General features: G+C 34.7%; 3 protein-coding genes across 15 annotated transcripts in view; 1 reads left to right on the top strand and 2 right to left on the bottom strand.

Moving 5' to 3' along the window:
* Nucleotides 1-26,096, top strand: part of Dh31-R (Diuretic hormone 31 Receptor) — a 164,979-nt gene that overhangs the window by 53,180 nt on the left and 85,703 nt on the right. The window lies entirely within an intron of this gene.
* Nucleotides 67-13,058, bottom strand: LOC117156844 (UDP-glucosyltransferase 2). 3 transcript variants are annotated; one of them, XM_076617943.1, is made up of 6 exons: nucleotides 8,556-8,703; nucleotides 6,972-7,498; nucleotides 4,812-5,228; nucleotides 3,094-3,325; nucleotides 2,264-2,492; nucleotides 67-633 (listed from the first exon to the last, which is right to left on the bottom strand). In XM_076617943.1, exons 2-6 carry the CDS (start codon nucleotides 7,365-7,367, stop codon nucleotides 342-344), a joined length of 1,566 nt encoding a protein of 521 aa, XP_076474058.1. In that variant the 5' UTR covers nucleotides 7,368-7,498; nucleotides 8,556-8,703; the 3' UTR covers nucleotides 67-341. The 3 variants fall into 3 exon arrangements, with proteins under 3 accessions (XP_076474058.1, XP_033190128.1, XP_033190127.1); XM_033334237.2 differs by lacking the exons at nucleotides 6,972-7,498; nucleotides 8,556-8,703 and adding an exon at nucleotides 12,012-13,058; XM_033334236.2 differs by lacking the exon at nucleotides 8,556-8,703 and having other exon boundaries at nucleotides 6,972-7,910.
* On the bottom strand, nucleotides 14,394-24,897 carry LOC117156843 (UDP-glucosyltransferase 2). 2 transcript variants are annotated; one of them, XM_033334235.2, is made up of 5 exons: nucleotides 23,579-24,897; nucleotides 19,836-20,255; nucleotides 18,154-18,385; nucleotides 16,988-17,213; nucleotides 14,394-16,635 (listed from the first exon to the last, which is right to left on the bottom strand). In XM_033334235.2, exons 1-5 carry the CDS (start codon nucleotides 23,978-23,980, stop codon nucleotides 16,350-16,352), a joined length of 1,566 nt encoding a protein of 521 aa, XP_033190126.1. In that variant the 5' UTR covers nucleotides 23,981-24,897; the 3' UTR covers nucleotides 14,394-16,349. The 2 variants fall into 2 exon arrangements, with proteins under 2 accessions (XP_033190126.1, XP_076474059.1); XM_076617944.1 differs by lacking the exon at nucleotides 23,579-24,897 and adding an exon at nucleotides 22,650-22,832.

Below are 26,096 nucleotides of genomic sequence, written 5' to 3'. Positions count from 1 at the left end.
AAAGAATTACAATTAAAAATATCCGTATCATTTTGGGGGGGGGGGCAAAATGTAAATCAAAAACAATCCAAGCCAACGCGTCTAATTATTAATTAATGATATAGTGCAAGTAGAAATAATATAATTATTACGGTAAAATATATATATGTACATATTTATATATATCTGAACGATATTTTAATATTTTACAAAAATTACACAGATGTATAACGGAGATACCTGTTATGGAAGATCTCTTAAGAAAGGCAAATCGAATTGAATGTACAAAATAGTTACAGTATAAACGACGCGTAAGAAGATTCACACATTCACACCTACACACACTCACGCGTTAAGGCAATTTATTTCTTCTTTTTCGATTCAGAAGTTTGCTTTTCTATACAAGGTTTACATCCAAATATACAGTTCTTCAGTTTTTTAACCAGAAGAACGGTGACATAGAGAACAACCAGCAGACAGACGAGTAGGAAACCGTAAACGTCGATCAGATTCTGTTGCCACCAGTTAAGATGGATAGCCGGTGATTGCAGAGCGAATCCGTTTCTAGCAACGTACTCGACCCAATAGACAGCGGTGTCTATGGCGCTCATGGGTCTGTCTTTGAATATCTTCGATACTGTTTGCATGCTCGATCTGAAAATTCGTAAATCGAAGGTATTAGAAGAAAATGACGTAGAGAAACGTGATATTTTTGGCGGAGAACAGCGGCGAAAGAGAGAGAACCATAAGGTGGACGTTGCTGGAAAAATTCGCTGCGAATGTTGGGAAAAATTTAAGGGAGATATACCCTGTGACACTAAATTTATAAATTCGTGGTAGGAATAGAAGCGAGAAGATTCTACGCTGTATATGGCTGGAAGTAAGACAAAGATGAGGAACGTGGAAATTACTTTGGAGGTTTCGTTTTTATCACATCAATTTCGAAGATTTAATTGTTGTTAGCATCGATGTAATTTTCGAGAATTTCATTTCTCGACGCGACGTATTTCGGTAAACTGATTAATCGCAAGAATTGTCAATTTCCAAACGAAATCTACAAAGTAATGCCGTGAAAATGAATGTTTCTCTATATTTTCCAATTTCACTTCCGAGTGGCTCAAACGATAAAATTACGCTAAGAAGGGATAATTGTGATAAGGAAAGAAACTGTAAAATTGTAATAGTTGAAGATGATAAGACGAGGAACAATGGGTAAAACGAAATGGCACGGCGAGCCATAAATTGGCAACGATGAGAGGTAATTATTGCAAAGGAAGGAACTACAAAATAGACAGTAAAAAGGGGGTAGTTACGGCAAGAGGAGGAAAGGTAGAAGCAAATGGCGAGCATAGAACTGCAATAGCGAGGCACAGTTACGGGGTACAAATTTTTAAGAGTTAGGAGAAGATGATAATAAAAGGCTACGAACGACGAAGAAGTAGACGAAAAATGGTGAACGCAAAGTAGGAAGATATGTAAGAAAGAGGTGTTGCATAGTGAAAAATATGGAAATGGAAAGGATGGAAGGAAAGGGTGAGAAACGTATAGGAAGTTAGGTGGCAATAAATAAGAAGCTGAGAAATTAGGATATGTGCGTGTAGTTATGTAAATTTAAAGTTTGAACAGCTGTGAATTTGTGAATGTCGCGTCTTCTAACTTGGGAAAATCTTTGGAACCGATGTTTGCGTATGTGAAGTTTCGAAATTGAGAAAGTTCAGCGTGAAGTTCGGTAACTGCTGGAATCTTCAAAAATAAATTCTGCAGTCGTGCAAATAGCTAAGAACAAAAGCATTAGATGTGTATACAAAAATAGTGAGATACCAGAGAACGATGTAACGAAATTACAGTAAGGTTGTTCGATTAATTGAGATTTAAGAAACTCATGTTAAAATCCATTAAGGTCGATCAAATATTATTAGAAGTATAAGATAAATCAAAAAACAGTGTCATGAAATTAGTAAGAAGATTTCAATCCTTTCTATCGTACACGTTTCACCTTCAGATTTATAGATCTCATTTTTTAGTGCATATTGTCCAACGTTAGATATATTAAAATACTTAACTCTTTATACGATTGAAATTAAAGAAATCCTTATTTGAAAAATCGATAAAAAATAATCAAACGTTATTAGAAATACGCAGAAGAATATGGAAATAAATTTACAACTTTTCTTCGGTATACGGTCATTTTGTGTTTAAACTTGTTAACGTCGTTCTCTAATCACGTTGCACGTTACAAGTATAGTAAACATTCGATATTACTGATAAAAGCACGCGTACTTACCTATACGTTTTATCGTGCAAGATCGTATCAATCGCACTGTAAAGGTTCTCCTCTGTGATATTCTCCACAGAGCCAAGGTTCACGGCGATATTTTTATTAGCTGCGTTTCTCATATTCGTGATCTGATCACCGAACAGAGGAATTCCAATCATGGGGATGCCAAAGTAGATCGCTTCTAGCGTACCCATTAGACCTCCGTGCGTTATGAACGCCTTTACGTTTTTGTGCTCTGAAATTGAAGAAAACGAGATGTTATTCTCTTCTCGTCTAATTATCGTATATACGGCAATTTCCAAAATCGAGAAATATATGCGCGATCTTTAAAATGATTACACGCGACGATTTTGGTGGTAATAAAATATGGCGATCTTTTCGATGCTTTTTCGAAAACATCGTCCACGAGATTGATGACTATCAACTCGTTCGCGATAACACCATCGATAGGTGATCAGGTTCGATCCGAATATCTATTTTTATATGACAAAATAAAATTAGCCGCGTAACTACAGCAGGAAATTTTATACTCGAAGTATTTTAATTAAATTTACGATATCGCTGAATTTGATCAAAATTTTTATTTCCATACGATATAATAATCGAGCGTTTTTGGCACGCGAGTCGATGCAATTTTCGTTAATAAGGAAAATACGCAACGCGAATACACGAACATAAAAATCATTGCATGTCATAGACGACATACATATGTACATATGTATCTTACTATTTAACAAATGTTTATTTAATATTTGCGAGCGTATATACGATCATTATAGTAAAAGAATTAAAAATATACTAAAGAAATAAAAAATTCAATTTATTAAATTACTCACTGAATACAGTCGTTTGAGGGAACCAGGATTGTATCATCACGTTCTTTGGCAATCCAGGTAACAGGTCCTTCTTTTGCGCCACCTTCATGAGCACTCGAACAGGTGCGATTCTCTCGAAAACTTTGTAGAAAGTTTCGAGAAGAGGTTTAGGGAACGTCTCGATCCTCACCATCGATCCAAACGTGAAGAATATGCAACCGTGTGTACTTTCGTCTAGCCATTTCTTCAGCTCCTGTTGGTTCAAGATAAATGTATGAAGATGTACCTTCTTTTGGCGCGGATTGCGAGGAATTTTTCACTTTTTCACAGGCTCATAAAAGTATTCGAACATCCGTGGACGTCTTTCATGAATATACTATGCGTGCCATTCGAAACGTTTCGATTGTCACTATGAGATCATGGCACTATGAGACTATTATGATTATATTGGTAGAATTGGCGAAACCAATCTGGAAATACGTATAAAAATTACAGTATGAGTATATGATGTTCCACAGAAATCACAAAAGTAGATTTGCACTTCAAATATCTGTTATATTAATGAACTTCGATATTCAGTGTTGCCATACTAATTTGAAGCTTTTTATAAGCTTAAGATTCGGACGTATACGAATTTTTTATTGATTACATGTTTGCAATAAATATCTTGCACTTTCTATATACATTTTCGTGTTGGTTTCAAATTTTATCGATATAATCGTGACGCTTGTGTTTCGTTACAGTGCCAATGAAATTCCAAGATATCTTTCATACCGTAGAATATGCACATAAAACTTTTCCATAGTAATCGTTTGTCAGGGTACATACGAGTCGTCATATTGAAATAATTTGATCTCATTAAGAAAAGAAAAATTAGTAGCCAATTGGTGATGAATTAAAGAGTAATTAAGCATCGTGAACGAAGAAATAATAATTCTTGTGTAGCGAATTGATTACTAGTTGCGTGCCTACCGGACACGAAGTCTTTTTTAGAACTTCGAATGCATTATGGTAATTACACGTTGCATCATAATCTTGGCCAATCATCTTAATAGTACCTCGAGATTATTACACTTTGGACAAGGTACTTTGTCGTTGTACTTTAATTTCTCTGTTTTTCTCTTCCGTGTCTGGTGAAAAGCTTCGGTCGAATACATTTTACGAAAGATTATAGCTACAAAGTTTTTAAATTTGGTGTATCTTTAATCTCTTGGATTGTAATCTTCGGTAATCGCTCGATAATATCGAGAGCAGTTGACACGATTTTCTATTTTCTCAAATTCCATGTCTCTGGCAAATATATCTAGGAGTACATTACATCTTTTTTCAATATAACGCATAAAATAATAATTATTTTATACATAAACACTCCGCCACGCTAATCCCATCCACTGGTTAAGTCAAACGTTGAAAATATATTTCGATAAAGATAAAAATCGGGGAAAGTAAATTCAGTATGTAAATGTAAAAATACTTTTTGCATCCTCAAGAATCTATTTTTTCTACAATATTTTCAATATCTTTACCGCACTATACGAATATCTGTTAAATCAACTATTCGAAATATTTTCAAGAAAAATAAATGTTCGTGAGGTAGGAAATTCAGGATGGGATTTCGTTTGCATCACCAACGATCCAATTCTTTTTTTAAATATTCCTTAAAGTGCTTTCAACCTTCTCTGTTTATGGTCAGAGTAAAAAGAAAACATAAAGAGAAAAAGAAGCCATGTTTCACTCACCGGTGTCAACGGATCCGAATTTTCATTAATGTGTAGTCCACCGACCTCGATGACCCCAGTAGTCATCGGCCTGACTCCGTTTATGCTATGATGCGAATTGACCAAGATAGCCGCTATATCTTGATAAAGTTCCGGGATGCCGGCGTCTATATTAAAGAACTTTTTCACATAAACACCCTGCTCGTCCAGATAGTAGTTCATCTGCCATGATATTAGGTTTGTTAAGAAGGTATTATGTAGCCTCTCCCAAAAAGTCATTCGCTGGCCGAACGACGAGAATAGGCCAGGCATAAAGGAGGGATTATTCGGATTTCCTGTCAAGGTGCTGAGCCATTCGTGAAAAGCCGAGGTGACTATACCAATCACGGGTTTGTTTAGGTGACGGCCGAACGCCAAGTAACATGGTGCGGCGAACAGCTGGAAGAAATATACAGAATCGTTTCAGTCTTCTAGTTCTGGGATGAACGAGTATATAAAATCGTTTCAGTTTTTCAATTGTCGAATAATTAGTTACACAAGCATTGACATAACATAACTTAAACATAAACCTTCGCTTGTAAATATAAACGATATAGTTGAAATGAAACGGTATAGTTGAAAATCGGTTTTTTATTCTACGCTTTTGACTTATCTTTGTACGTAGAATAATCTGCCGTCGACTAATTAGTACTATCCAGTCCTGGTATACGTTCGAGTATACTTGATAAATTTTCAAACTCGATTTTACTCGAAAACTAAACCTTAAATGACAAAATTTTATCCCATATTTTGTTTTTATCTTTTCACGAGGAAATCACCTTGTGCACGCTTGTACGTGTTATTCAGCCACGCTCTGTATGCGCAAAAAAGAGTTGTTCTGAATGTTGACTTTGACAATATATCTCAACACCGTTGAAATCAACGAGGTCGTTCGTTTTGTAAACATTTAGCGTTTCGAGAAACCATATACACTGTTGTTTTAAAACTGCTTGTATAGTCGCTCGGCTGTGACAAAATGTATTATTCCGTTCGATGAACGTCTGACTCGCGAACGATTTACATCGGAGATCGAACGATCGGTCGGCTTTCGTTGAGGACCGAAGATGATCCGCTAATGGAAAAACGGCTGGATTGTTTTTGGAACTTGACGGCGTGGAAAGTCGTTCGATGTTACTTTGTGGAAATTTGCTTAGCCATATTGAATAGTTTGGAAACGAATCGATGATTCGAATAGGTTTTGCGAAAGTGTCGCTTCGCGAGAGTATTTTCCAGTTATTTCACTCGATAGTCTGTCCGTTTTTTACAGGTCTATTTTCAAATTATCGTCTAACTTTAACGATAACTATGATTGAAAGGATGATAATCGACGCGAAAAATTGAGAAAAACGATGATGGTACTGTAAGAAGGTTACTCAATATTAGAAGAAAAGAAACAATTTTATTCAGTCGTGTACCTGTAAACAGTAACGAAGATTTGTTATCATAACGAGGATGAAGCGATTGTTAATCTTTTATTAAAAAGAAGCGCAAGATTATGATAGATAGCAGTGTGATAATTCTCTTAGTGTTGTTTCACCAATATTACATATGTCATTTTATAGATAAACGAATGTCACTATAGGAGATAACATGATTCTGTAGGTAAATGATACGCTGTATATGTTAGACGTTTAGAAATGCAAGTAACGTTTACGCTTGAAGATGCTAAACTTAAATGACGTTATATTACGCGTGAAATTAATTACCACGCTGTTGGCGAAACGACGATTTATAAACACTACGAGGAACTAGAATAAGACGTCAGTGTCGCGTGTTTGTTCTTTCAACCGTTTTTACTTATGATATTTTACTACAAAACATTTTAATTGATCTGGATTATATACTATGTTGTTATAAATGGCAATACTGCCTACGCTAAACAAGATGATAAGTGAAAACTACTTTGTCGCGTAATAATATTATACTTCTGACTATCGTACGCGTTAAGCGAATAGAAATAAGAGAAACATGTAATTAAAAAAAAAAAAAAAAAAAACGCAGATTCAAGAAAAATGAACAAAAATAACATTTCAGTTCCTCGCAGTTTTCACTCAAACTTTCCGCTATAATTTAAGAAATAAAACTATCGATGAGATGAACTATTTCAAAAATAAAATATCATCGTTATTATCTAAAACACACCTCTGTTATGACAAGGTCGTACCGATCCTTAGACCTCTTTAGAATGTCTTGCAATTCCTTATGTGCCAATAATTCGCAAACCGAATTTCCTGCCACTTTTACTAGGTTCTTTACATTCATGCGTCCAAAGCGTGTTATATTTTCATTGTGCATGCTATTTACCACCGCCGGTAAGGATCCTTCCAAAGAAATTTGGTTATAATTCGGCGGTGGATTCTTCATAGGGAAATGAGTAACAACGTCCACTTGATGGCCCCGTTCCGCAAGGCTCGTCATCAGTCGTTCCGCCATCACCCAATGACTTTTTCCATTGAGCGGAAACATGCCGAGAATTCGTAGGCCACTGCACCAACCACACGCGAGTATCGTCAAAAATATCGGTAGTAAGAGTCTCATCGTGACGACAAACGAGTTTACACGTTTCTTCCTTTCAGATTTTCAATTTTTCTTCTTCGTTCACCACCCAGTGGCTCGATGAAATTCTTCGAGTATTCTTCGTTCTCCAACCACTGATATCTTTGGACTATCTTGAAATTGTTTCGAAATTATGATACAGAGATTTTAGAGCACGTTTGATTTAACATCGAACATTTATTTATTTTATTATGAGTTTTTCATTTGAGACGTAAATATATCGAACGACGAAGCTCTTTCTCGAGAGAGCGGCAGAAGTATTTCTTGCTCCGCGATTCACTCGATGTTGAATGACAGAGCTCGAGTGTCGCTACGCACTAATACGCAGTGTAATAATCGCATATACTATGACGAGAGATTACGTAGACGAATAATGGAATTACGGTTGTTCAATGGCCACGAGATAACACGTGACTTTGCCACAATGACGAATATTAAGAGGAAGATTTTCTTTAGGTTGCTTTGCGATTAGATAGTATCTTAACAGACGGATGATGAAATAGTTCGAGAATTTGGTTACTCGTTGCAATGTGCCTACTCACGTCCGTGTATTTATGTACTTCTACATGTATGTATTTCAAGTTTCCGGTCAGAAGAGCGCAGCCAGTCAGAACAGAGAACAAGTTAATCACTTTACTATACATACACGTAAAATAGCTACACGCGATGATTAACAATGGGAATAGTTGGTATCTGTAGCCAATTCGCATCGAATATTTGCGAATGATAAACATTATTGTATGAACGCGTGTAAATAAAAAGAAAAAAAAATGTTGCCCTCAGATATTGATCTTATTTACTATTCTTTTCACGTTTTGATAAGAACTACTGTGAATAGATATGTATTAATATTTATCAAGAATATTCATCAAGAAGATTTATTATTCACTAAGAGGCTCGTTACGTTATTAACGCGAATAGAGTTAATTTTCGCAGTTTAATAGCCACATGTATATAAATTATTCTTCTGACGATAACAAAACATAATTACGAGTCTTCTGTAACCTTTAATGAGTTTCTTCCAGATAAAGTTAACGACTCGAATCGTCACTGAAACTCGAAGTCGTATGATTACGATAAAATTACTTTTCTTTTTCGATCTTACAATCGCTTACAAATAAATAATACATGATAAAGTAATAAATAAATTAATAAAATAACCAAGCTAACCTTCTGCGGTCCACGATCATTTATCAAACGAATTTACTCATTGACAAACACCAGATTTTTAACGTTGTTCGATCACGTTTATCGTTGCTCAAGTAAAAGACTACAAATTGTCGCGAAGGAAACACTCTCACTGCTGTATCCGCGAAAGACAGCGTCGAACTGATGTACGAATTTGTTTCGCAAACGACACGAGATCGTGAAATCTATTTATGAAGAAGCGGCAGAAGTGATCAAAAAGCAGATGTGGCTACGATAGTTACGAGGTGTATATGTGTTGTCCGTGATAATTGTAGCGCTGTTGGCTGTAGATGTCGCTAATAGGGTGTAGTACTGTTATTTTTCTTCCATTTTTGACGCGTAGAAGGAAGATCAGATTTCGGGTCGCCGGGATTCGAACTCGGGTTCCGAACGTTCGTAACTTAAGGCGCTAACCACTGCGCTGCCGTTGTCCAATAGTATTATAGTTAGCGTCGAGTGGCGGTATTTGTTGTCGATTGCCGCCACAGTTAGTTGTTTCGGATTGAAACGTTTTAAAACTCTACATAACGCTAAGCAAGCTTATGGTTGCATAAGAACGCAGTTTCTGTCGGAATCGGAGAATTTAAAGAAGTAAGATTTTGCATAAAAGAATTTTCTAAAATCGTTAAAAATATTTTTGGCCACGCTAATATTTGCATCAGTACTTTAACAATACGAAATGCGAGATATTGTACAGTACCGCGCAGATAATATTTGAATTCGGTTGGAAATACGTATTTATGTAACTATCGAACATACTGTTCTAGAACAGATGGAATTCGCCAGAAATAATAATCTGTCAGAAACTGGCTTCTTCGGTGTTTCTAAGTCTCTACACTGGTTCTCTACGAATATTCTCTACAGAATGTTCGACATATACGATAGAAACTTTAAACGAAAAAGTTGTGAAACGACTAGACGAAGTAGCTTTGTAGAATTATAAATAAAGTATTTCTTTGACCATTGCTTTGCAATTGTTTTTCACAAAGATAGTTTCACAGATAAATCACAAACAGTCTAGGGACGCTAATTGGAACAGTTTGAAGTATCAATCAATAGAGAGAACGTTCTTTTCATATTACGCGAGAGATTCTACTATTTAGTACGGTTGGTAGTTCTCGATGTCGAAAGGTACTTGAAAAAGTTATATGCCATGTTTGTTTCATAGATCATGTGCCGCTTCGATTCTGCCACGTTGATCCGATGCACTCTATATATTTATTTTCATATAATTGCTATGCACACGATTGCAGTCGCCTCTCGTTCGAATTGTCATGTTTTGTTTGGTCGTGAAAGCGTTCCACTTTCACGTTTTATCGCGATGAATCTTTCCTCTTCGTCAAATCTTCCTGTCGTTTCTAACGTTCTTCGTATCGCGTTATCGGTGTATGTTGTTTAACATCAGGGTAATACAAATGCGCCTGAGTTATCGATGTTATTGATAGATCCTACTCTATGTCGTACTATCGACAGGTTGTTATCTCTGCACGACGTATCTTCCAAGATGCAATCTGTCAATTACAGATTTTTTTCATTGAAAGATAACTTACGAACATATAAACTATCTGATATTTGTCGCTACAATTAATTATGTAAATACTTATAAGATAAGTAATTCTCTTTTATCGCTTTGTCGTAATCGAACCTACGTTAATCTCTTATCGGTGCTGCTTATCTGAACTATTATTGATTCAAGATATAAATTTACGATAATTAATTAACTGCCAGTCGTCATACTGTGTCATAATTACAGATCAATGCACTCACGAATGATGGTCGATTTCTATAGAAAATGTCTCATTTAGAAGAATATACAGGGCTTTCGAAAAACAAGGTAATTAATGGATTTATCGCGTATTGACCAAGAAGAGTAAAAAAAAAAAAAAAGAAAGAAAAAGCGTAATCGATATAGATCTTAAGAGCAATCGTTTCGATGTGAAATCAATTTTGATTATTTATTAACGTAAACGTTGGATGTTACATTTAACTGAAATTTTGCTATTTTCCAGTTGTATCAACGTAAACGTGAAACAACGAATGAAATATTCGTGTTGTCGATTATAGTGGTTCGGATAATGGTAATGCATGTTGAATAACGATCAGCTGGTTTTGCGATCTAAAACGCAGTTAATCAATTTCACGGCCGAATTATAATCGAATTGAGTATGTACCTGGAATCATCAAACTTCATCGGCATTAACACGTTTTCAAACGTTCGCGTGATAATTATGTTAACTAAACATTATACATTGCAAATTAATTCAATTCTGATATATTGGACATGACACCGATACGCGAGAGGTAAATTTGCGAAGATACACAAATATCCATAAATCGTCGTTTTAATAATTCATTACGTATTTCTCATTTCAATGGCTGGATATTTGTTTCTTGGAAAAATAACGATAGTTGGGAAATCTGGTCGGTAAGATAATATTGACTCTCGTGTATAAAGTTCTGATAAGAGCATAGAGAAAGAATTTTATCGCAGAGGCAAGGAAGACCAAAAATTTCGGGGAAAGTTACGACTATTAATTTATTTCATTCTCCTACGACATACGAACCGAATTAAATAATTGAAACGATTTGTAATTGCGCGTGTCGTAATTTGCTTTACGTAAAACTTCCTCATTGTACTCTCTCGAGTGATAATAAATTAGATCGTCTTTGAAGTTACTTCCTTTGAATAATGTGACGAATTAAAGTGTATTAAGAATTTCATGATATCATGAGAATCTTTTCGTAATCTGTTAATTAAAGGGGAAGTAAAGTATGCCGTTGAACGTTTATAGATAAAGAAGTATAAGATTAGCGTATGATAAGCGACATTTTTAATAGTGTCATGATCTGTTTAATTTTATCAATTTTATCAATGAATGAATATTATTGTAGAAGATAATACTATTTTGTAAATAAATGTATACTATTTTAGAAGACAATTGAAATTGCAAGGTGTATTTTTCAAGGTGTTAAAATTAAGTCATGTTATATTACATTCGACACTGTTGTTTATTGCGATAATCATGAAACAACCGACCATTCATGAACGCTAGAACGGACTAGAACGAGACTAAATTGCACAGAATAAGATAATAATCGAGAACCACTTTTTTGCGACTTACCGCCAATTTACTGCCAATTTTCATGCTGCTATTTCTATCTCGGGTATTGAGAAATACAAAATAAAAAGTTTCTATTTTCTTACGGATAGAAGTTCGATAAAAATAACATAAAAAAAAGAAAAGAATGGGCGAATCAAATAAATAGAAGCGGATAAATAAATAGAAAAGAATAAAATAAATAAAATCTGTATTCCTGCAATTTCGAGTCAAATTCGTTTCTTTTCAATTCTTTTCGATATTCGATACAATTCAACAAACATACCGAAAGACGAAAGATCGTGTCTCAAAATAAAATGTTATAATTGTTAGAACGTACCTCTGTTATGACGATATCGTAGTGGTCCTTGGGCTTCTTTATAACGTTTTGCAGCTGTTCATGTTCGAATAACTTGCAAAGATCTTTTCCTGCTACGTCCGTAATAAATTTCACATCGATGTTTCTTATGCGCGTTACGTTGATCGCGTGCACGTTATTTACCGGTGACTGTATTGTTCCTTGCACAGAAATTTGCTTGTAATTCGGCGGTGGATTCTTCATAGGGAAATGAGTAACAACGTCCACTTGATGGCCCCGTTCCGCAAGGCTAGTCATCAGTCGTTCCGCCATCATCCAATGACTTTTTCCATTGAGCGGAAACAAGCCGAGAATTCGTAGGCCACTGCACCAACCACACGCGAATATCGTCAAAAATATCGGTAGTAAGAGTCTCATCGTGACGACAAACGAGTTTACACGTTTCTTTCTTTCAGATTTTCAATTTTTCTTCTTCGTTCACCACCCAGTGGCTCGATGAAATTCTTCGAGTATTCTTCGTCCTCCAACCACTGATATCTTTGGACTATCTTGAAATTGTTTCGAAATTATGATACAGAGATTCTAGAACACGTTTGACTTAACATCGAGCATTTATTTATTTTATTATAAGTTTTTCACTTGAGACGCAAATATATCGAAGTTTGAGGACGAAGCACTTTTTCGAGAGAGCGGCAGAATCATTTCTTACTCTGCGACTGACTCAATGATGAATGGTATTGTATGATATCTGGTATACTGGTATACTGGTATCACTCATATAGTATATCGCTCGCGCGTTGCTCTCTGATCTTGTACATGTGCATACAAAAGAGCGATGACACTTTCAGTGTTAGTAAGATAATATGTAACTGTTCCAGAATGTTAACAGCTTTTCGAGTTTCACTTAGGACGAGATGAACGACGCAAGATCGAGGATGACTCGCGGATTTGATTATTCTTGCACGAATTGCTTATTCACGTTCGTGTATGTATTTTTGTAAATAGGTGTTGCGAGTTACCGCGTGTGCTGTTCAGAACCGAGTACGGGTTAATTACTTTGCGTAAGCGTAATTACAACACACGTTGTTCTAGCGAAGTTATTAAAAAACATGCGAATGGTCGGTGCTTACCTTGCGTTATATCAAGCGTTTTTGAGTGATAAGTGTTATCGTACTGATAGGTCGAAAGTTGGAATTATTGTTCAGATAATGGATATGGAACTTCAATTTCGAAATATAATATCGAACGTATGTTGCGTGTGAACACGCGTTAACACAGCCAAAGGATAATTATTATGATTCTATCTTGTCTATAGACAAACAGATGGACGATTATGTTGAAATCAGCTGTTACGTCTAAGTTTCATGTCTCAGTTTCGCGTTTCACGTTGCATGTTCCTAACGATTCCGACAAAACCAACAAATCCGAGACCTGTCACTTTTGCATACACGATAGTGCCACTGTTAATCAACAACAGGAACAAAGCAATCTTCGAAATCCGTACGCAAGAATCATTCATCCATTTGCCCATTCATGGACCGAAAATTTATTCGTTCTTTCTCTTCATTTTCAGTTTTTTGTTCCGGATATTCGCCATTGTGTTCCAGTCTCATGTATATAGCCTCGATATTCCTGCCCGATCGACCAAGACTTTCCCTTGAAAATAGCACATTGTCATTCGAACGTACCCCGTTTCACGGATCAGCCTTCTCGAGACTTTTTTCCGGTTGATTCGCGAGCAACGACGTTTCCCAAGACCAACGTCATTTCCGAACCATCTGTTTGTCGATCGATGGATTCACATTGGAGAAGGCGATTCACAGTTTCCACGTCGACTTCATCGTGCGGTAGAACCTCGATTCAAATGTGATTTGTGGCTTCACGCGCTGGGATTTACGGCGATAACTAACTGCCGCGGATAGTCACTCGACGGTTTTCGAGTTACCCGGCTTACCTTCCAATCGCAATCGTGTTTTGTTTCGTACGAGAGAGCTTCGCTTGATTCTGCTGCATTTATAAGGTTTTCAGTCAGCCGTATAATGCTCAATTATGGAGAAACTCAGGATCTGATAATACCAGAGAATAAAATGATCGAAGTGACCGGTATCGGTCTTTCGTTTTTCCAATTAGGAATTTAGTTTCATCGTAACAAATTGCATTGATAATTTTTAATCTTAGGATCAAGTAACCCGATAATACCAGGGAATAAAATGATCGAAGTGACCGGTATCGGTCTTTCGCTTTTCCAATTAGGAATTTAGTTTCATCGTAACAAATTGCACTGATAATTTTTAATCTTAGAATTAAGTAACCTGATGTAATCCCTTTTAAATCAACCAGGATCAAACGATATCAGTTAAGAACTGGGTATAATTCTAATGGGAAATATTTGTTAATACGAGCTTGGATTTTTTAATACCATGTATTTGCTTTCTAAAATAGTTTTCGTCTTAGTCAAATAAGTTATCATCTTATAATACCAACAAAGATACGATGATCGATAAGATCTTCCATATCTTCGTCGTACAATTCGTTAATAACAATTACTCGTTAATCTACTTTATATTATTTTCCGAAGGTATCGTTGATTGATATTTTCTAGCAATTACCTCGTGACATCTGACAGTATAATCATCCTCCCATAAACGAGAATATCGATAAGAAAAGTTCGTTGTCAAGAACTTCTTCACGTGTGTTGGTTTCGTTATTACGGTTTCTTCGATATCACGTAATAATTTATATTGACAGTGAAATAAACGCTACAACAATCGAGAGGAAATAAAAATTTGAAATTTTTGCCTCTTAATTAAAATTCCGAAAGAACGAGGAAGAGCAACTTGCTTCTTTTCATTTGCATTTTTTCTGAAAAAACTCGACGATTAGTAAATAAAATGCCTCGCTGACGCTTAATTGTATATAGCCTGTCTCGGTATTTAGTTGACAGTGTGTAAAGAGGAAAATTCCAGCGGATAAAAGCGTAGTGACTAGGGACACGTATCATCGATAAAAATATCTATTTTCGAAATTTCCAGGCTGACGTTGCTTTTCCGAGCGTACTCTTTCATAACGTTGAAAATTCTGAGAGGCAAAAATGCATTTGACACGAACTGTCAGCATCTAGAGGCAAGCGCATTTGCAACGATTAAACGCGAAACGATCATTGAACATTTTGTTTCAGTAAATCAGTATGAACGATATTTCACGAAATTCTTTCCCTCCACGAGTTACAAAGTATTTTCCGATTTTCAAAATATTACACCACGTTCTATATGATTTTGGAACACAAGAAAATATCGTTTTACATGTGTTCGTTCGTTCTTTGTTTTATGCTCGACAACTTTCAGCGTACAATGACGAGCAACAGAAGAAACATAATAACATAATTTTAAAATGATTATTTCATAACCCTATTTACTGCTTAACTATTATCGTTACTATTAAAAATATCTGATTGTCTTGAAAGATAAAAACTGGAATATGCAAACATGTATGTACGTGCTCTTCTTTATCATTTTTCTCTCAGGACTTTTTTTTACTTAATTTACTTAATTTACTTAATTTACGTTACTGTAAGAGTATAACAATAATGATACTGATAATAGGCTTTCGCCTATTGCGACCTTAATTCGTCGGATACAGAGATCTTCCTTATTTTTCACGCCAATGTTCTAATCATCTTTAGATCTATTCAATTAACAATTCACAAGCAATAAACATACATCGTGTGCATATTTTTTGTATTTTTCACTATATAGAAACATATATATATAGTCGAATGTTTGCGATTCGATATTTTGTCGTTGGCCGGTTCGCATGGAATGGATTAATTCACAATTTAATTGCACTTACAAATTTTCCTAAGTAATAATATATCTGCGTTGACACACTTTTATAAAATTAAAAAGAATTTATCTAGTATCGTTAAAACTGGACGCGAGCGATGATACGAGTACGTTGGTACATTATCGTTAAATTCAATACGATTAAGTAAATTTCCGTTTTGATAAAAAGGATCTGTCTTTTAATAGCGAGACGAGCTAAAACGTCGAGTTCAGCTAATAGTCGAACCGCCAATGACTAATTACGAAAACCACGATTACAGGGCGTGTCGCGTAAACAATTCACTAAGAGATCTTATCTCTCCACTAAAGCAATCTTCTATGAACTACATCTATTCGAATTTTCCTTTCTTTTTTTTTTTTGTCAAAAATAATATATATAGTACGAAAAATATTTTTATCGCGTTTTCTTTTCTCTTTCAATGGAAAAAGGAGCAACGACTTCGTCGAGGAGAAACGAACCAAGATTTCACGTCATCAACGTAATAAAAACGAAAAAAAAAGGAAAGGAAAGAAGTACTTAAGAAATTTTCTTCTTGCGTAACTCGTTGGAATCCGAGTTACTAAACGTTAAATTAAACACGAACTGAATCGCGGTCATTATAATATAGAGAGCGGCGACAATGGCAATCAGAATAAACGCTACAACGTCCAATAGTTCCACTTGCCACCATGTCAAGTCCATGGCCGGTGATCGGAGCGCGTTTGCACCGTGTCTGATGATGTATTCGACCCAATAAATCGCAGTGTCCGCCGCACTTAACGGACGATCCACGAATTTTCTCGAAAGCTTCTTCGCCGTGTCCCTGAAATGCGTACAGACACTTGACGAACTTTGTAGACGTGTAATTAGACCGTCACGATATCATGGCTCAAGGCTGCTTAACATTTTCTTATCTCGTGACACGCGATAACTTTTGCCAAAAATATAATACTAAATGACGAAAGATTTTCTTTGATATAGGGATAAAATAGTTCAAAGATAAAATAGTAAAATAAAAAGAGAAAATACTTTTTATAGAAAAAATGCGATTGCAGTCTGTCGAAATGTTTGCCAAATTTAGCGGAACATAGAAGAATTAAAATAGGAGCAACGAATGAACGCGATTAGGTGACTTGTATACGCGTTTAGGGAAAAATTAGAAAGAGGAAAAATACCGATATTTTGGATCGTTCAAAATGCTATTCAGGGCGTGATCCATTTTCTCCTCGGTCAGAGTGTCAATTTCTAATCCTACTGCAATATTGAGCTGGACGTAGGTGTTGATATTGATAAATTGATCAGCAAACAACGGTATACCGATCAGAGGGACACCGTATTGAATTGCCTCCTGGGTACCCATAAGACCTCCATGGGTGATGAATGCCTTCACATTCTTGTGTTCTGGAAAAAAGAAAACAAATATCCTGTTAGAACGAAGATTAAAACGATGGTTAAAGGGAAGCTTCGTAATCTTTGCTTGATCTCTCGAAGGTTTATTACTTATGGAATTATGATAATGAAAACTTAAATGAAATAAACGAAAATACATAGTCGGTTAAGTACGTTATTTGATTTTCGGTAGCAGAAATATATAGAAAGATGGAGTATCGAGAGTATGGAAGATTGAATATTATTTAATTATTAAAAATAATTATTATAAATAATTGAATTTTCTGCATTGAAATTGCAGATGATGGAATGTTGTATGGGCACTTAATCTTTAAATTTTAAAGGACGCTATTAACTTTCTAATCGATTAGAACTTTTATCAAAAAATCTACTTCAATCGTTTACCGTGTTACGCAAGTTTTCGTCTCTGATAATCATCAATGAATAATGAATAAGCTGGTAGGATGTTATATCCTTAAAGGAAGGAAACGAGAAGGAAAAGAAGAAATCTTTGACGCGTGTATCTTATTTACATCGAATCAAATACGCTATAAAATAACCTTTTAATTCTATAAAATTCTAATAACGTTAGAATATAAATGTGTCGCATGAAAGATGCGTGTGTGAATTAATCAACGAATAGAATTGAAAATAGAAATCGTATTTTGTCTAGTCGCAACGTTGCATCGAGCTGAATATTTAACAATCAATTTTAATATCGAATATATTTATTCGTAATTCTGTTCCTACGTAAAATAATCTTTTAATCCTGCAAATTTCTTTTGGCGAAATCAAAAATGGACGAATTAAAATTTCTGCAGAACTTTAATGGACTTTACCTTAATAGACTTTTATCCTTAACGGGTCTTACCCTTAATGGACCTTACAAATCTTATCTGTCTAAGTACTTTCCTTCTCTCAGTTTCTAACACGTTCAGCGATGATTACTTACGGAGAACTTTGACTTGTGGCACCCATGGCAAGACATGAACGTTCTTCGGCAAACCAGGCGGAAGTTCGTCCGATTTTGCGATTTTCATCAAAACACGGACAGGTGATATTTTACTCAAAGAGTTGTAGAAGATGTTAAGGAATTTCAGTGGGAAGGATTCGATCTTCACCATCGAGCCAAACGAGAAATAAACGAATCCATGTGTGCTCTCGTTCATCCATTTCTCTAGACTCTGAAAATAATTTTCCCATTACAATATCTCGAATGTCGTTATATCTCGTGATGTTTCAAACGAAAATGTTAATTCGTATGGTATCAAATTTTGCAAACCTTGCTGAAAACTACGTTTCATTGTTTTATTTTACAGAGCGTATAACTATTATCGTTGCTATTCTAAAATTTTAACTTACTGTTGCGATTGTTTTTAAATATATAGCCGTGCTGCAAAAGATCAACGAATTTGTGAAGTCAAATCACCAAAAATTCTCTGTGACAGTTGATTCTAATATTCTAGCCAATAGAAAAATAAAAAAGAAAGACACCAAAAAATTTAAATTTATAATGCATCAATTCAAATAGTATAAAATTATACAGTATACGAATTGATTACATATTAGATATATTACATTTAAATTTCTAATATTCAGTGAAAATTTAAGTGCAATTAAAATTGTATGACACCAATAAATTTTAATTCAAATAGTACGAAATTGTAGAGTATATGAATTGATTACATATTAGATATACCACATTTAAATTTCTAATATTCAGTGAAAATTTAAGTGCAATTAAAATTGTATGACCCCAATAAATTTTAATTCAAATAGTACGAAATTGTAGAGTATATGAATTGATTACATATTAGATATACTACATTTAAATTTCTAATATTCAGTGAAAATTTAAGTGCAATTAAAATTGTATGACACCAATAAATTTTAATTCAAATAGTACGAAATTGTAGAGTATATGAATTGATTACATATTAGATATACCACATTTAAATTTCTAATATTCAGTGAAAATTTAAGTGCAATTAAAATTGTATGACCCCAATAAATTTTAATTCAAATAGTACGAAATTGTAGAGTATATGAATTGATTACATATTAAATATACTACATTTAAATTTCTAATATTCAATGAAAATTTAAGTGCAATTAAAATTGCATGACCTCAGTAAATTTTAATTCAAATAGTACGAAATTGTAGAGTATACGAATTGATTACATATTAAATATACTACATTTAAATTTCTAATATTCAGTGAAAATTTAAGTGCAATTAAAATTGCATGACCCCAATAAATCTTAATTTATATAGTATTTGAATTGAATTTATTTGAATAAGCGAGTCTCCCTCAAAATTCTTTATGTAACTAAATTTAAGAAAATTTGTTCCTACATTTTCCGATTCTCAAGATATTCTACGAAATATAGTGACGATCTTTCGATCACTATCTTTATCCCTTCGATACGAACGAGTGCCGATAGAAGGAAAGATACTAATTGTTAAATATTTTTCTCCGTAATCTAGCGAGTTCTCCTATCAGCCGTGAAAGGATTCGCAACGCAACAGGTAAATAGAAGAAGATTCGTACATCGAGTCTATCTATATATCTAAATATCATACGTATTAACCAGAACGTAAAGAGAAAGACAAAAGTAAAGAAATAAAATTACGAGCGGTAATTCGACTCCTTCGTCTCGTACGTGCAATCCTCCGACCTCGATGTACGCAGGAGTAGTGTGCTTGATTCCATTTATCGACATATGCGAGTTACCGAGGATCATAGATATCTTCTTCTCCACTTCTCTGATATCGGGCGCGTCAGGGCTAACGTATTTCCTTAGAATATCCGTCTGTTCTGCGGTTTTTGCTTTGAACTCCCATTTCGTGTAAACGGTGTGCACAAAATTGTACATTCTCTGCCAGAAATTCATATTCTGCGAGTAGGCGATTAGATTGCTTGGCGTGAACGCCAAATTTTCCGGATTCGCTATGCACTCGTAGATCCATGGATAAAGGACAGAGGAGCTCGCTCCTATCACTGGCACCTTTAAGATATCACCAAATATCGCGAAACACTGCGCGCCGAATACCTGAAACAGGTTGAACAAACGGGTGGGATTTATTTCCATGGAATTTTTACAATCGAAATTCACAATTTTCCTTTCTTTCGATCTTTTCGAAAGGGTTTGATGGTTAGAAAGAACCGAAGAAAGATGGAATTACACGGAGTGCTAGTTTGGTTGCTCTAAACGAATCTTCATCCAATTGAATCTTTATTCTGATAAAGGTGCTGAAACAAGAGTTTAAGTAAATCATTGCGGAATTATTAGCTTCGCATAAGGGTGTTTAATACTGTTCTAAGTTTTCAATTTCAGAAGAATTTAAAAAGAGATTGGATATTACTCGTAAAAGTAATATCACTTCTGAGAGCAATATCCAGTCTCAACTATTTTATTCTATTTTATTCTATTTTATTCTATTCAACTATTTTATTCTACGTTCTTTCGATGATTTTGCTTTTCTGTCTGAAGAGTAACGAGAATTCGAAACATGGAACAATTCGTACAGTTATTGAAAGCAGTAGATGTCTTATTGCAATGTTTCTTATGTAACCATTTACGACATTACTATGACATCGTGAATTTAGCGTAACCGTGACTTTCCATCTTCTAATCTTTCCAACATTCCTTACGATTACTCAACTATCGGGAAGGGAAAGAAATTGCTCCTCAACTGGCAAACAAAATATATTTTACGTCTGAAAGTTACAATCAGGTTACGTGACAACAGAAAAACGGAAGAAAACGAAGAACTTTATAGACGATATTTTATCAAGAAATGACTAAGCATCAAGCAGCATTTGTGATAAGTGGCGTTTATTGTTACTAAATGATGACAGCTTTAGATAAACGCGGATGAGTGGAAATGACTTTACATAAAGTCATTAGACTGAAATCTTTGCGTAATAGAAGTTATATAATCGTACTTATCTGTTGTCGTTCGTTTGCAAAAAATGTTACAATTTCTTTGAAAACTTTAAAAAGTGTGTATGTAAAACGTGTCGCAAAAAGTAAGCTATGGCGAGTATACTCATCAAATACAGAGTATGCGTGGCTGTTATAGCATAGAATTAAGTTGTAACGAAATGACTGTATTATTTTTTAATTTTATTACTGACAGAGCTGGTCAGAACACAAAATATCGCTATTTTTTCGTGACGAGCATACTCGTCAGAAACAGCTAACTGGTTAACGATAGAAAATAACAACTATTTATGTAAAGATTTCCGATATTCTGAGATATTATTTACAGTGTAAATTCGTTTTCGTTGGAATTTTCATACTACCAAAAGTAAATCTGAAATTTCTCTGTTCGTCAGATTAGCGGAAAGGAAATTAATTTTGTTTTCTATTTTAAATAATTTTCTGTAGAGATAAATAAAGTTTCGTGATTTAAAGAACATAAATGTAGATTATGTTTGATCGGAATTATCAACAGGAAATGGTAATTTAAAAAGAATTTTTTAAACAGATGTAATTACGCTATTCTGGCGTATAAATTAAAATATCTTGAGAATATATTTATACGTATCATAAAATGATTTATCGGTTCTTAATTTAATTAAGTTACTTTAATTAAGGTACTTTAAAATATGTTGTAATCATATCGTGAAAGACGTCAGTGTATTTGGAAATATCGAATTGTCAAGATATCGCAAGGATAGTCTAACTAATAGACCGTTGCCTCGAAGATTTAATGTCTAAAGTATATTGGCGAGCAATAAACTGATGGAAAGAGGTGCGGACGAAGGATATTGCTTTCAGGGAATAATTGTAAGTTGAACGAAGAACGAACAGGCCGGTTAGTGATGATTTTGATAGCGTTTCCTTATAACGAGATAACGAGCTAAATTGTAGGTCTACTTTGAACAATAGGTCTTCATCGACTAATTCTACTTTCAATTTACGAACGACACTTTAGACACTTTGGAATACCAAATAACCACGAGATCTCTTACTCGCCCTGTAACTATGTGTAACAAATCCTCTATTTTTATTTATATAAATTAGTAATTAGTAGAATATTTATGCGATTCTATCTTTATTTTCTTATTTACTTTTCCTCCTCTTTCGGATTCAGCAATTTACTGTTACAATGTAACAATTGGTTCCTGCACATATTACTTTTGACAAATGTTTGTTTTAATATAAAGATGTAATTTATTTATTTGCCACAGACAGTCAAGCGTGCATTTCATAAATGAACGCGAAATCCGATCAATTTCATTTCTTCTCGTCCGTATATATTCTGCAAATTTTGGGAACAACCATGATTGCTTAATGATTCGTAAATATTAATTGCGATATATTGCAACTGAAATCGTTACGTTTCGAAATGCCAAATGTATCGGTATATGTATCTATCGTACAAATGTATACGGTATATGACGTGAATGACAATTACATAACAACAAATCTTCATACCTCTTTGATGTCCGATTCTAATCTTACGTAACATTTTAAATATAAATGTGTATTAATTATAAATGTTCTCCGTATCGTAACCACGATGCCTTTCTTTATCCTTTGAAAGCTATAATTTCGAACGAAGTAAAGTCCCTGATAAATAATGCAAAACTTTATGCGCTGCATAATACCCACGAACTAAAAATAACATTTATATTCTATCCACATTTGTTGTATATGTGTTTGGCATTCAGTCGATTTGTATATATTTCTAAAGGCTATAATCTAGAATAATCTAGATGATTTATTTCACCAACTTCCTTCTTGTAGTCGAAATTTCTTGTTAAAGAACCTTCGTCTTTATTTCGAAAGCTTACTATTAAATTATCTATTCGTAATAAATTACCGAGCACTCGGAAAATTAGGAAAATTTGCAATTTCAAACTTGCACATTTCGAAAGTATATCTCATAAAAAAAAGGAAGTAATATAGCAAAAGCGTATCCTTTGGTATTGTTAATAATGCTAGTAACAGAATTACGTTTTACCTTTTATCTTTTATTACATTTCACGAAATTTCGATATTTCAATAAATTATTTCATTAAATCCTATCTTATTTTATATATTTAACTGTATTCAGTGGTCGGATGAAATTGAAGATCACAGGAGAACAGACACGCTGAGTTCTATATCTTTTGTATCTCATAGCGGAACAATTTTTAAATCTCCTAAGCCGTCGATCGATCCGAACTATTACGAACATAATTTTCTTCTTCGCTCTTACAGCTAATTACACGGCTAATCTGATACAATTTTGACATATCCGCAGAAATGAACCACCGATGAAGCGATCCACTTTCTAAGATAGGAATTTCATTATTCCCGTGAATAAAATGATATCGTTGAACAAGGATCTTTCTCACGCGATATTTTATTATAATTCATACCTCCATTATGACCGCGTCGTAAGGTGGATCGTTAGGCGGGTTTCGTATAAGTTGCTGCACCTGTGAGTTGTTCAAAAATTCACAAATATTGTTTCCCGCCAAAGTAGCCACGACATGAGTAGCCGAGTCCGCAAACAACGTGTTTATTTCGTCGTAAGTCATGTTGTTCATGAATTGTCTCGCCATCGGTAGCACGATTAAATCGTTGTAATTCGGATACGGCTTCGTCAAAGGGAACGTACTAATCACGTCGACTTGATGTCCTCTCCTAGCCAGAATCTTCATTAATTGTTCGAACATCATAAAGTGACTCTTTCCATTGAAGGGAAACACGCCTAATATTCGATATCCGTGACATATCGATAATATCGTGAAAATTAACACCACTGGCAACAGCTTCATTTTCCGAACACTTTCTAACAGATTCACTTCACTTGCAAATTGTTCAATTAGTTAATAACAGAAGTTTATCTAGTTTACTATCAACTTTCGTGCAACTGAATTTTTACGAAGCTTCAAAATACGGAACATGATAAGGGACGTATGAATTTTTAACAGATTTTATCGAAACTACAGTAATTTACGAAGCTTCCACGAATTAACCTTTATAAAGCCTCGAAATACGAAAACGACAAGAGACGAGTGAAATTTTCACGGATCACAATAGCGCGTCGACTTGATCTCGCGATTGACACGGTCTAATTCAGAGTCGACATTATCATCGTACACTTCACAGAAATAGCCACTGTTTTGAAAAATATTTCGCTGGCCGCAGAAAGATCGCAATCCAGTTCACAGGTTCCTGAAGAGAGCAGTTTTTTATCTTCGACCGTCGATTCTAGCGACCGTTCCAGGGAACGTCGATCGGTATAAAACGTTAATAGATCGTGAGCTATCGATCACTAAGCTTCGTTGTTATATATAATCAATTATCTATATGGTTTGAAGCATCAGAGATAAATTCGATCCTCCAATGATCGATTTCTCTCACAATCTAAAATGTTATACACGGTCAACAAGTACTGAAACTTTCCAATCGTTGTTTATACGTATCATTTCCTATTGAAAACAGCTGACGAGTGGAACTTCATCGATTACGCTTATCCGCGAGCACGCATCTTCCTTCCACGCTGTCGATCACCTTCTGCGCGGATCGTCGGCCAACTACGTATTCGAGTTGGATGATCACGATAAACTGTCCAAATCGCTTCGGCCAGATTACTTGCAAAATTTTCTCGAGTAACGTTCGTGTTTTCGGTCTCTTCGAATCATCTGACGAGTATGAAACGTAGTTTTATAAACGCCGCCTCGATACTGGCTTATGTGTTTGTATTGTAATCTACCAGGGTCAAGGAAACGCGAATATATAGGTAGGCAAAACTTGAAACGGAGCCATTGTAAAGAGTAGTTATTGCTCGGTCGCCAATAAGTTATGTCACTCGTGACGATACTGATTGCCTATTGCACATGATGAAGTTCGATGCATCAATTTAGAAAATTGTATAGATTATTAGGTTAAAAGTATTGAATCGTCGTGAATCAAAATTATATATGTATATATATATATATGTATATATATATATATACATATATAATATATATATATGTATATACATATATATATATATATATATATATATATATATATATATCGTGTTGCTCATAGATAGAGAGATAGAATTACAACAATCTGTTGATAAGTTTGTCATTGGAGTTTGTCATTTTAAATGAGCTATCATGGAATGGGAGGCTAATAGATACCCGCGTAACTCGATGGCTATTCGTTTCCCTTGATACTCTAAACGAAACGAATAAAATTTGCTACTTTAATTATCTCGATCTTTTTGTTCCGCCGAGTAGGAAAATTGCATTTTGTTCGCGGAGAAATTTGCAGTTTCTGGAAAATTCGTAATAATCTGATTAGCATCTTGATTGGGAACTTTGCAAGAGTATAATTAGAGTTTAGGAAAATTTGCGCTAGAAAATGGAAGGATAATTCGAAGATCGATCGTTTCTTTCTCGCGACGTTGAGAGACGCGGAGGAATGATATGTACTTTACTTTCTGAAAATTTCGCTTTCTTCTAAGTTTTCCTTTTGAATTGAGGAAACTGCTTACAAGTGTTATTATAAGTTATTCTGGATGATTATCGATAATTAACGCTGTAATTTGAAAAATTGCCTAGGCCAGAGAAAATTTAAAATAAAGTGGAAAAGTATTTCAAAATGGACTTTTTACCTGTTATTATTACTTTTGTATTTGCTAATTATTATGTCAGCTATAAGTCTCATTTTTCGGCCAATGAGAAACGCAAACAATGTACAGAATGGTAGAAAGGGAGGCTCAGAAATTTTAAAGCAGATGGTATTTACTAAATGACGGAAAATGGTCTTGAACGATAATCAGTCTTGAAAATCAAACAACGATTAGTCTCGAAAGACAAACAACGAGAGGAAAAACTAACGTTTCTTAAATACTCAACAATTTTTAAGCTCTCGCTTCATGATTTAATCTATTAT

This window comes from Bombus vancouverensis, chromosome 4 (assembly GCF_051014615.1).
Source record: "Bombus vancouverensis nearcticus chromosome 4, iyBomVanc1_principal, whole genome shotgun sequence".
NCBI lineage: Eukaryota > Metazoa > Arthropoda > Insecta > Hymenoptera > Apidae > Bombus > Bombus vancouverensis.
Note: the sequence above shows the minus strand (reverse complement) of the source record. Positions and strands in the feature narration are given on the sequence as shown.